The sequence below is a fragment of the Opisthorchis viverrini genome (assembly GCF_000715545.1).
Source record: "Opisthorchis viverrini unplaced genomic scaffold opera_v5_423, whole genome shotgun sequence".
In the NCBI taxonomy this organism is placed as follows: domain Eukaryota; kingdom Metazoa; phylum Platyhelminthes; class Trematoda; order Opisthorchiida; family Opisthorchiidae; genus Opisthorchis; species Opisthorchis viverrini.
Window position 1 is genome coordinate 233,273 of NW_008752081.1, and position 12,649 is coordinate 245,921.

Consider the following 12,649-nt stretch of genomic DNA (forward strand, 5'->3'; position numbering starts at 1 on the left):
AAGACAAGTGCAGTTGAACGCATTTTGGACGGGAACAGCACGAGTCTACTTACAGCAAAATTCGGAAGAATTAACTTGTATTCTGTGATGCCAACGAATATTAGGTTCAGGGGAAAAACTAGAGTTATGCGGCATGATCATCTCCAGGTGGACAACAAGCAGATCAGGTAGGGCCTGTTTATGTGCTGTTATGTGAAAGAGATTTGTCGACACGCTTTTACCTCACCGCTCGTCTGTTCTTACTGGTAATGACAAACAACTCTGCATAGAGTAACGATCTCCCTTACCCTTGGGTGTCTGAAGCAAGTTAATTTAGGTAGAACTGAATTCGGGTTTGTTTGTGACGCACATGCGGCAACGGAAACCCCGAAACCGATGTAGAGGTAAAACGCAAAGTGAAAGCTGTTACGCACACACCAAATACAACACTTTATTTTTGGCCTTTGTTTGTTTCGGCAGTTGACCGATAGCTCCGTACAGGTGAAGTATCGCTTGCATGTCCTTGAGGACGCAGCTATCATAAATAGCATGATGAGCTTCAGAGAATTACCGTCTGAAAACTACTGACAGTGATTGTCTTTTGTTTCAATCGCATGTCCAGTTGAACCAGAAATATATTCTCCTAGGCGTACTATCCTTAAATCAAGGATTTCCTAATATGTTTCGTCAACCTACATCTGAGAAGTAATCATTCCACATCCGATTTACAGTCCAACCCCTTAAAATCAGCCTCTCGTGACGTAAGCCAAACTTCACAAATATAGTGTCATTGGTTGGATTTGATTATCCACAAACCTCAAACGAACCAAGGGTTTCAGTCTCAAAAAAGTTGTTTTCTCGTTGACAAAATTTACAAGCAATTTCTTTGTTTGTCGGTCTAATCCATCGATATCAGTGGACGAATTTTTCAGCACTGGTTTAAGCAGAGTCCAAAACTTGTCTGCTTAGTTTGAGTTCTGCGCATCCGACAGATTTAGTTCTTTTCACACTGACAAGGCCACCTCTCAATACAAAAAGCATGGGAACTTGAGGAAAAACTCAAAGCTGCACAGCCAGCTTAGTCATTGATCTTAGTCCTCAGTTCGTGTAATACCTAGTGCATGGACTTAGCGAAGTTGGCCGTGTCGCTTACCAACTAGTGTCCTTTGTGGACGTCCATGAGTTTCTCGGAGCACCAAGCGTTTGTCAGACTTCCCTCTGGAACTTTGCTGTTCGATTGTACAATCTTTTCATCGGGGATTCATCTATCTCAGCCAAGCATAGCTGGAACCCTAAGGAGATCCGTGGCCTCCGAAGATGAAAGTTAAGATAACATCCACCATTAGTGCTTCTACGGCGATGCACGAGAGTCTGAAACTAAAAGCCTCTAGACGAATAGATAACTTTTCTACGCCTCAGCTTCAAATACTCACTACATTTCGCTCAAGAAAATATCCTGATCACTCGTCATTGTGTTGGTTTTGTCGGACTCGGTTGTACTGGTCACCAGTGTGGCGTTAATCTCGTTCTCACGAAGCAGAGGTTGAGATCCGTATCATTAGCTGTTTCATGATCGTAGCATAATGTGTGTCGTGGCTCGCGGTCACATTGTAGGGATGTGGTTAGGACCTCCACACCGGCGACCTTCTCTGAATGCACTGCATGTTAAATGCTGGTTGCAGGAGCATATTGTTAAGGATCCATCGAGGAACTGGTCTTTCCTGAAGAAAAACCTTCGCTGAAACGGATTAACTCACGAATGTTATCCATTAATTTCAACAGACTGGTGTAACAGCACCACTAGACAATATCATTCAATCATATTTTTCTCATCTTTCAGGCGAATATGATGAGGATGACAGTACCCAAGTTTCCCACTCCGTGACAGCTGCACTCAAAGGGTCTGTATACACGGTGAACTTCGTGGACTCACCTGGAGACGCTTTCGAACAAAACTTGGTAAGTATAGAATATTTCTCCTGTAGGTCTCTCAACAAGTGTATCACCAAGCTGAGTTAAGAAGGGGAAGTATTTTCTACACCTGCCGCTGGTTAAAATTTCCTCTGACTTTTTGTAGGATCTCCGTAGTTTATATGGTCAGAATGCATCCAAACATGTGGTCAATAATTCACAAGTCACAAGGACCCTGTTGGATATCCACTTTTCATCTCAGTTGAAACTACATACGTGCTCCAAGTTTAAAATTTCAAAACCGTCATGGTTCGCCAGCTGTACTTTGGCACTCATCAGCCTCAGGCAGACTTTTATTTGAGGTGTATCTTTCTCAGTTGTCTAACAGTTTACTAACATCACAAGGTTATTCTGATCTGGGCTACACTTGACCTGACATCACTTTTCGTATCACTTGATTCGATTTAGTTTACTATATTTGACTGAACGTGACGCGACATGACGTGAGTTGACTTGATTTAATTTGGATTGAAAAGAGGAACTTTTACTACATAGCGCCATAAGCCCCAGTTTTTTTCCATGTTGCTATCGCCCATACTAAAGTTGGCTTTTCAGAAAAGTTTGAAAAACGTTCAGTAGATTTTATCTAAACAGAACATGGTACTTATAAGGTTGATGAAAAACCCTTTCGGAAGCACACGACTGGTTTCGTCTTTGTTCATGATTATCGCGTACGTGTATTTGCACTGTCTCCGTCAACCTCATACTCTACTTGAACCTAAATTGTACGCAGTTTGACGCACGATTCGCTTTCGACACGAAACCTCTGTCAGATAAAGTAACTGGGTGTAGAGGTTGGGTGAATTTTAAGGCCTCAGTAGGACGACTCATCAGTATATTGTGCCGATAACACACTTGGTCAAAGTAAGGTGTCGATTAGAGGTTCCCCTTCATTATAAGTCGGAAAATTCCAACACTGTCTCATCCGTGTTTAGCGGAGCCAGAGCGCTATGTATAGATTAAAACGCCCGAACGGCAGCTGAGACTCAGGTCCAGAACAGGCTTTAACAAAATGAATCCCCAGTGAGATTGACTGGGCGGAGATTAAAAAGCCTATTGGATGGCTTCCTTTGGCAATAACGCTAGATAGTCCGTACAAAACTGAAGGCAACTGCTGCACCAATGTCTATGTATGACAGACGTCTAGAGAAGTACACACCAGAATCGATAAGCGGAGAAGACATGCGGAAGAATACCAGGAGCTGGCAAAATACTCTGTTTTGTCGAGAGACGCTCCAGACGCAGGACGCAGAATAAACATTGAGCTTCCAAGAAGGGACCACATCATACCAGCTGATGGCTGAGTCGGTGGAATTCAGTTTGAATAGAAAGGAGGGCTCATGAGCGTATGGACAGCGGTCTTACATAAACCGGATTGGCACGTGATGGTCCGCGGTTGACAACCAATTGAAATCGTTCTCAAACGACTGCCAGAATACTGGCCCATTGAAACAGACCCCTCAAAACCGCCTCAAAACTTGCAAACCATACGAGGAAGAATCTTTACATAAACTGAATCGGAAGAACTGCACCCGGCCCAAAAAGTTCCTCCCTAATCCCTAAGTTTCAACTCTTGTTGGTTCACACAAACAAATATTTTCAAGCAATACTTAACACTGGTTTAGTATAAAGAGGTCTTGTTGACTGGTTCTTAGTCATCCCTAAAAATCCCTCCACTTTGTAATCCAGTCACTTGTTCTGACCTAATATATTCATCAAGAGCAAAATGTCACAAGAAACAAATCCACAAATTTTTTGAAACTTTTCCAAAAGGATGACTCCTTACTTGGTTCTAAGAGTTACCCGATTGACTGAAAGTGCTCTGTTTCGGATTCCCCACTGTATACTCCAAGAATTTACTGTCAGCTCAGGTAAGACAGTTCTGTTTAGGTAGCCCACATTACTGTTAACAGCTCAGTAACTTGGTTGTTCACAAAATCACTTGAGTCTATAGTCTTTGACTTTCGGATTAAGAATGGTTGTATGCTGAAGCTTGCCATTGAAATTCTGTCGGAATAAGGGATAACGCATATAAGAGTCATTGAATACAATCATAAGAAATCGGAAAAACATCAAAAAGGCTGTACTTCGCTTAGTGGTGTATTTTCACTACCCTACATTTCCAAACTCGTGAGTTCTTTGTGCAGTGTTGTGTTTCGAAAAGGAATTTCGAAAACTAACCATCATATGGGCAACTGTTCAGATCGATGCAATTTCTCCTCGGCCGGGTTTTGTCCGTTGGTCAGCTCCGGGTTTGTTTTCACTGCCGACAAGCAGCTGAACCGAAATACGATATTCGCATTGACTATTTAGCGGGCCAAAAATAGCCTGAAAGATTTTCCCCGGCCGTATATGATCTTTGCGATTGTGAACACGGCTTTACGCTCTATGACTAAGACACACGGTGTTCTGAGTTTAAAAGGACCGTTCGTTTTTATACCTGGGGAGCAACAGAGTCAGCCGATTCACAGTCTTTTCTCGAGGAACAAAAAACCAGGTTGATTGTAACTCATTGCGGTACAGAATTTCAAGGAAACAAGCCTGGGGAGCCGTCTCTCTTATTTATGAGTGGCAAGCTGTTGAACTTAACCATGGGAGAATGAACAAATGAACTTTCAGGAAGCTACAGACCGTCATACATTAGAGATATTCTGTAGAATTTTTCTCTTATACCCATATCAGAAAAATAGCTACCCAGTGATGCAGTTCTGTAAGACAGGTAGGAGGATAATGAGCCTATAAGAAACACTCAAGTCCCACATATAATTGAAAATTCCAAAGTAATTTATTTTGATCTGAAACAAGTGAAGTGCCCGTAAACATGGTAATTCAGCTGGGTTTGTTATTTGGCGTAAGACATGATGTGGGGAAAAAAATGTCCTCCGAAATGAGCAAACTTCAGGAACTACGTAAACCACAGCCTACAGTCGTCAAGTGTATAGAGAAAGGATAGGGTGAACCAGTGTGTGTGCATGCTGACATAATGCACTAGCTGATTCCGTCTCACTTAGTATTGAAGACTTAACCCTGAATGTTTGTCAACAGGTTCATTTCGGTCAACATCGAGAGCCACTGACGAAGGGAACATCAACATCATTTGAAATGCTAGGGAAAACAACAAGTGGTTGCACGATCAAAATCAACATTTCGGCCCTTACTGTGAAAAAAGTGTGTGAAAACACCCAACTCTGACGTAGTGTATGTGGACATTCGGATGTCTACATTTTTATCGCAGTAGAAAAGTAGGCAAATCGAACGAGTCGGCTAACCTCAAATACCTTTTGCTTTTGGCTAGCCGGAGATGCTTGGTTTATTTCGAAGCCTCAAATACAGACGTTATATCTACTGCTGTCTCCACCCCAGTGTCTCAGTGACAGAAGACTCGCCAAAGAGGCACACAACAGCTGTATTGCAAACAAGCGAGTGCAACGGCTACAAGGGCCTCACGCTTCACTGATCCATGCTGTTGGTAAACTGATGGAGTGATTGGCCTTGAGTGACTGGCCTTGATGCCTACCAGCTTCTCCATTTGAGATTTTGATGGAATTTAAGGGTCTCAGAAAGTTTCGGGATCTCTGGGGTTATTTTTAGGAATCTGACCATCTTGACAACAGACCTATAATATCTGCGACAGTGGAGCAGGGAACTGTACAGTTGCTTCAGTGAACAGAGTCCAGCTGATATCCCACGACAGAACAAGCCAACTCGTGTTTAATTGTCGCGATAACTGCAAATGACCTGTGATAAAATTACCTTGAAATTTCACAACATTATAATGAAGCAAGGTAAAAAGATATGGAAAGAGAAGTTTGAGGTTTGTGAACACCTTTTGAGCCACGCGTTTTACTTGTTAGCGTTTTACAGGGATGGTACTTCGTACTCACCTCCTGACAACAATCCATTCGATCGCTTTTCTACGTTTCTGTTAGTAACACGACACCTTTTCGAGGAACCGTGATAGGGTCTGGGTAGAATTATTAACCAGTAGTTTTGAAATACAGTGTTATCGCTGGTTGTCTTCCGAGAACTCACTAAAGCACGGAGAGAAAAAGACCAACATATTTTGGGAAAAGGCAACAGCCACTAACTCCTCGGACATCAGCCAACTATCCAGATCATACTTATTCCCACTGTGGAAACTGTTTGCCGAGGGCTTTTCTGTACTACTAGCTCACACTAAATAATCAACATGCATTTTGGATGTACTTCTTGACTTCACGAGGAGCCTCGTTTCATTTGTTAAGCACGGTCTCCACAGTAGTCATTTTTCAGCCATTAGTGAGCATAAACTGGTGAGTTAATTGTCTGTGGTGACGAATTAGCGAAACATTCAGTTATCGGATACAGGACTAATCATCAAAAGTGGCTGACTTTTGTATACCTGCTCACCAATGAGAATATCTAGAAAGTTGGATTATATTCTAAATCCGCTCATCTGCTGTTGATGTCAAAACGTGCTTTGTGCCCGTTAGAGTAATCAAACAACAACAAACGGATGCTGGACAACCGGACAGAAAGAGATGAAACTTGTAAAACTGAATTCTTTAGTCATCTTAACACAACAGCACCCAATATTATGCAGAAGGAGTTTAAATACGTTTACCCGAAGCACTTTGTCATCGTGGACAATTCAGGAGTTGTAGTATTGTGAATATATCCTCTTTTGTCTTACTATGCTGAGTGAGCTCAGGTTAAGTAGAGGCACCCGCACTCTCCCCATATAAATGAGGTCTTTTGCAATTAGGGGTAACTAGGTCCTTTCCGTCGTTGTCTCCTAATAGAGAAGTTCCCTTTGATTCGTTGTTTTAAAAGGTCGTGAAGATTGTTGATCACTCTGTCTGAACACAAATGCTTCCGTTTCTCTGATACTCCAACTCAGGAAATCAAGATCCAGGATTGCACCGACGCATTTATTGTCGTGTATGCCATCGATGACAACGCAAGTTTTGCCGCAGCACGTGTGATCATCAACACCTTGTCAGCGTCATTCGATCCTTCCCAGTCACCAAGTGTGATACGCAAGGGAGGGTCCAGTCAAGCTGTGGTTCCCATCCCCGTGCTTTTGGTGGGCAACAAAACCGACCTCGTACGAGGACGCCAAGTCTCTTCTGAAGGTAAGATCACTTGAACTCTATTCTCCTAAAAATGTCTTTGTAGCTTTCGAGGTCCTTGTGACACCGTTCTAGATGCCGAAGCCGATGCGTTCGTTTAGCCTGAAAATGAGGTATTCACATGATGATTTCCACCTTATGTTGCTGGTAATAACAATTCATCGTTCACATATTGGTATCTAATGAGGAACTGTTAAATGTGAATCACGCTTATGCGTCACATAATATGCTAACATGTTTAGATAACTTTGCGTAATTTGTCCCACTTTAGAGGAGTTACTGAATAGTACTGCTTAAAATAACTACGAACTCTTTTATTAACGAACACAAGCCATTACACAAGAAAGTAAACATGTCATATGCACATAGTCTATAAAAACTGGATATTCTCACGCATCATCTGGAACTTTCCTGAATATTCATTGACTATAACACAATAGTAAACGAACGCTGCAGAAGGCTTTCAAAATTTCCGCAATAAAGTTCAACTTCTATTAGATGCGGGGTGGAGCTTGGCTGCAAACCATTGGTTACTCGCATGCTTCATCAGTAGTATCCACAGTTACACTAGAACTCTACCCACACACGTCTAAACGGACAAACGTCTTTAGGATTGAGCTATGTCGACGACAACCGAATAACTGCCCTAGTTGTATCCCATATGCTTCCTTTGCTCAGTAACTTGCCATCTCAAGCTGAGTTGCCGATGTAGCGTATGAAAAAATCAACAGTATCCATCGTGCACATCTCAGTGAATGACCGCCAGCTGGATCATGATTCCTGCTTCAATATCGTACACAGCGCCGTGTAAGGGAGAGTTGTTAGAACANNNNAGAACAGTGTGAAACAGACTATGGAGAATGTAGGAGTTGATGGTGCAGTCCACCTTCGATGATGGGGTCTCCATGACCCATCCCTCCGTCATTTGGCTAAAAACATTGCGCGAAACAGCGTTTCTTTGATATCAGTGACTTTCAGGCTGCCGGTTTGTATCTAGGCTGCTTGGTTGAACGCTCAAAGATGGGAGTACATCAGAATGTATGCGGTTGACTAGAATCAGTTTCGTCCATCATTCACTCTTTTCTCTGCTTTCACTGAGCCTTTAAACGTAATTAAATAAAATCTAGTTGTGCGACAGTGACGCATCATTATCAGCACTGACGTTGTTTTCTGTAGTTGATCATGATGCAGATTATTTATCATTTTAATTGACCGTCAACCGTGAAAGATAACCCTAACTTATTTCTAACTTTTTTTGCATTATTCCATTCGTATGACAGATGGTCGTCACTTTGCCAGTCTACACGATGCCAAATTCATTGAGGTGTCGGCATCCTTGAACCACATGATTGCGGAACTCTTCATACAGGTTGTCTCCTTGCTTGGTGAAGCGGAGCGAAAAGGTCGTGACCCGCGTTTGCCAAATGAACGTCGAATCAAATTCCCTCCTTCACCCGGTCCGTCAACCTCATCTGGGAAAACTGGTGTAGTTTCGGCGAGAAACAATAACCCGATCCCTACGGTGACCGGTAGCAGTACCGTGGCAAGTGCTTTTCGGATTCAACCTTCAACCAAACACAGTTTAAGTAAATTTCTGAAGAAACACTTTGTCCGAAGCAGCGATGACTGTGACTGAGTCTCACCATATTTCACGTTTCCTTGAACCGTGTATTGACTGTGAATTTTCCTATCCGCTCTCTCTTACCCAGGTGCTTTTTCAAAATATGTTATTGTTGTTTACATCGAGAGAAATATATGACAAAGCAATGCTCAAATCGTGTGAATCATGCTTTGCCATTCTAGACCAGTTACATGAATAATATACGGAACGGTTGTGTGACAGTCAGATGCGTTTGGCCTAATTTTAGAATATTTTTGGCTGCAGACGAGAATGTGTTCAGGTCGTACGCCGTCAAACAATCTTCAGCAACCCTATGAATGCTCTGTTACGTTTGTCTATTGAGCGGCTGACAACGGGTGAATTACCGAATGACCGAAGTAAGGCGAAGTTTGTTCAGGCAACCCTGAAAACATACCACACAGTTCCACCATGCTAATTAGTTGGGTACCAACTAAGACTATCGGGAGATCTTACTAGACTTTACTTCTTATTAGGGACTTACAGGTAGTCCATACGGCTTGCACAGTGCCGCGGAAAACTCTCAGAGTGCTAACCTCCGTCCAAATTATATGACGCTAGCGCTCCAGCATGGTGGACGTGAAACAAAAATTCACCTACGTCGTAAACCATCTCAAGATTGTGAGGTATTTTACTTATCATCGAAGTTTCGATTTCAGTGTGACAGATGAGGTCAGTGTAGGAATCCTTCACGCTTGGGTCGCTTTTGCAAATTTGAGACAATATAACCAAGACGGCAAAATGGGATATCCCTAAATCGCACGAGGTGTGTGCATCAGGCTAGAACACTTAATGGTTTCTTCTACGGTCTTGAGATATGGCCTCTGAGAGCAACCGAACTGCGACGTCATAATCACCATTGTCGGCCACACCCGATAAGAACCTAGGTTCACTGCCGTACAACTGGCATATTTGAATCTTTTCCCTACTCCAGTGCCTAGTGCCAGAAAAAGACTCGCCGACAAGGAAGACAACAGTCTTATTGCAAACAAGCGAGTGCTTGCAAGTACAACAGCCTCAAGATGTATTTCTAAGGGCACTGTCTGACTTCGACGTCTGACCGGCGTCTAGTGGAGTTTAAGGGTCTCACTAATTTTCAGGTATTCTGGGATAATCTTCAGGAATCTGGTCTTCCTGACAACAACCATGTAGGTCTATTGGAATAAAGGGTCATAACAGAAATAACAATAGAAAGTGACCAAGAAGGAGACCTAGCCTGCCATGAACATCCTGCGTGCCTACAACTCTAACCCTCAGTCAGACAAACTGAATAGAGACTGACAATTCTTCAAATATGCATTAAACTTGTTACTCCACATATGGTTGTACTGTACCAGAAACCTATGGTAACAGACCGCAGCAAGAAGATCACCTGGTATATCACCTGCTCATTGCCACCAGTCAATAAAGCAGCTGACAGATGGTTTTACTTTTCATCCCTGTAGCAGTCTTTAAGGCGGCTGGTGTGGTGTACGCTGATCGCCAGTAGGATTCTGTCTTCCGATTGACTACGAAGTCTGTTTCGCAGCCGGGCGCCACAGAGCGGAAATCCCATATCCTTTTCACTACTGTCGACATTCTTCATCTTTTGTGGTGCAGCATTATGCCGTGATGTTTCTCGTAGAGTATAACGTTTAAACAGGGTTTTTGGACTCATGAGTATGTTGGTTGACATTCTCAGCCAAGTTTTGTTCGTCGGACTGGCCAGTGTGCCCACAACCGACGACGTCCGCTTGCTATTCATCTGGATAATAGTTCAAACGGCTATCATTCAACTCTGGAAAGGGTTAAATACCGTCGGATGACATTGGCTGACGGGAACAGTTTGACGTTTGTTTGTAAATGTTACTTTTATACGACCAACTTCCAGAGAATCGACTGTGAATTGATGGCCATTGTACGAGGTGCATCGAATTTTCACCAGTTCTGGTGCTCCAAAGTATCCAAAGAAGTTATATTATTATCGGTATGACCAACGAGCCTTGTGTTCCGTGAGAGGTATTTACAACAAAGATGGTGGCAAGCTTGTAAGATGGTATCCTAACTACGATCATTTTTTCAACTAGTCGTTTCGTAGGAAGTACAGTTGGGATTTCTGCATTTACCTTTGGTGGACCTGGTGAAATTTGAGTGACGCGTGCCTTTTATTCATTTTGTGGATAGCCGAGTTACACATTCCTCTTACTACTGACCGTTTGTTTGAACAAGCTTTTAAACTATTGGCGTCTTGTTTCACTCACCTTTACCTTTCTTTCAGTCCAATTGTGAGTTATTACTTGCACAAGACGATTTTGGCTCAGTATTGTTAGCTCGGTATTGTTACCGACTTATAGGAACACCTTAATTCGGGTATTGTTTTGAACAGTGGGACGTCAGAACTACCAAGATGCGTCACTCTGTTACTATAAGAGAGATAAGTGTTTCTAACATCTGATGGTTGCCCTGATTTGTTATCTTTCACTCTTAAAAAGTTGCACAGATATGGACGCTTTATAGAGGAAAATGTCGGTAGCTCAGTTAGCGTAGATGGTCGTTGGCTTGTTAGCTTAGCTAGGCACAACCACGCCCGCCAATAACGCGCTGATATTTTTACCCCGATCGGTGATGAAACGTTTGCAACCAAATCGCCCAGCTCAGCGAACAACCTAACGACCATAGACGCTTTATTCGAATCAACGCAGTTTCCCCTACCACGTCAAGCAAAATTAATTATAGGAGGGATAATTAAATCGTTAGTGCACACGTTGTAGATGTCTGCCTGAAGCCACAGAAGTTTTTGTTTTGTTGAATTCTCCGTCTTAGAAACAAACAGCCCCCAAAATAAGGGCAAATTCGAACCGACTAATGCAATCAAAGGCAAATTCTTGATATACCATTTCAGGATGGAAACGATGAAGAATGGAATAAAATCTGTCTGAAATCCCCATCTACGGATGCTTTGCAACAGTAGGTAAGACCAAGGGTCATGACAGTTCTAGGCAGTGACAGCAAGATAGGGCTAATCGAACAAGCAAACAAGAGTAAAATTCGTATTTGCAGATTTGCTCCAGGTATGTGATAATTACAGCCGATTACTACGCCATCAGAACAGTTGCAATGAATGGAAAAATGTGAGACGGATATAACGTTTAGATCCAAAGAAGAGAGGAGAGAAAAAAGTGCGCTTGGAGGCCCCGCCAGTCAGGGCGATGGAGAAAAAAAACCGCCATTCATACTTGTGTGTGGTTTATAAGGCACTGTCTAGTTAACTTGAACAGGCTATGTCCAATCAATTTTTCAGTGGAAAGCCACCATATCTCACACACAATTGGCTGTATTGTTCAAGTCGTGAAGAGGAAGTCCGTTATACAATATTTCCCAAATCTCTATGAATCCGAGATCGATATATTCTGTTTTTTCATGATTCACCTTGATCTCCGTGTACTAGGTGGAATTTGCTCTCAACATGTTCGCAATAATTACTGATGACCGGGTGCAGTTCAGCATGCCAGTTATGATTTACTCTAGAAAGTCGTGAAATATTCCCCTAGATTTTCTGTGTCGACCCGAAAGCCAGACAGAAACACTCGAGACAACTTGATGGACAAGTTCTTTGTGCGTGCAATCAGTTCACATATCTACAGAGGGAGAAAATCAACATCAATCATCAATTATCAACGCTTCTGCCCGACGACGACGTACCTTAGTTCAGATTTCTGAGAGCGCCGGTCGTAACTAAGGTATTTTGTCGTTAAAAAGGACCAAAAAACCATATCTACACTGCCAAGATGAAGCCATCAAAGCGGGCAGATGGACCACTCGATCATGAAGTCCTAATTTTTTAGAATCTGTGATCAAATGGCGAAACTTGGTGCCTACTTTTAAAAGCGTGTGTTGAAGTCAATTAGTGTAACATGACGCTTTGATCATGGTAGCAGTCACACTAGATGCCCTTATCAGTCTACATCGT

At 42.6% G+C, this 12,649-nt stretch overlaps 1 protein-coding gene across 1 annotated transcript; it reads left to right on the plus strand.

Moving 5' to 3' along the window:
* Positions 1 to 1,819: 1,819 nt before the first annotated feature.
* Positions 1,820 to 8,695, plus strand: T265_15294 (hypothetical protein; the record flags this gene model as incomplete). Its single annotated transcript, XM_009177432.1, has 3 exons — positions 1,820 to 1,938; positions 6,830 to 7,064; positions 8,342 to 8,695. Coding segments are annotated over 3 exons (705 nt in total), but the record flags the coding sequence as incomplete, so codon positions are not given.
* Between the last annotated feature and the right edge of the window lie 3,954 nt (positions 8,696 to 12,649).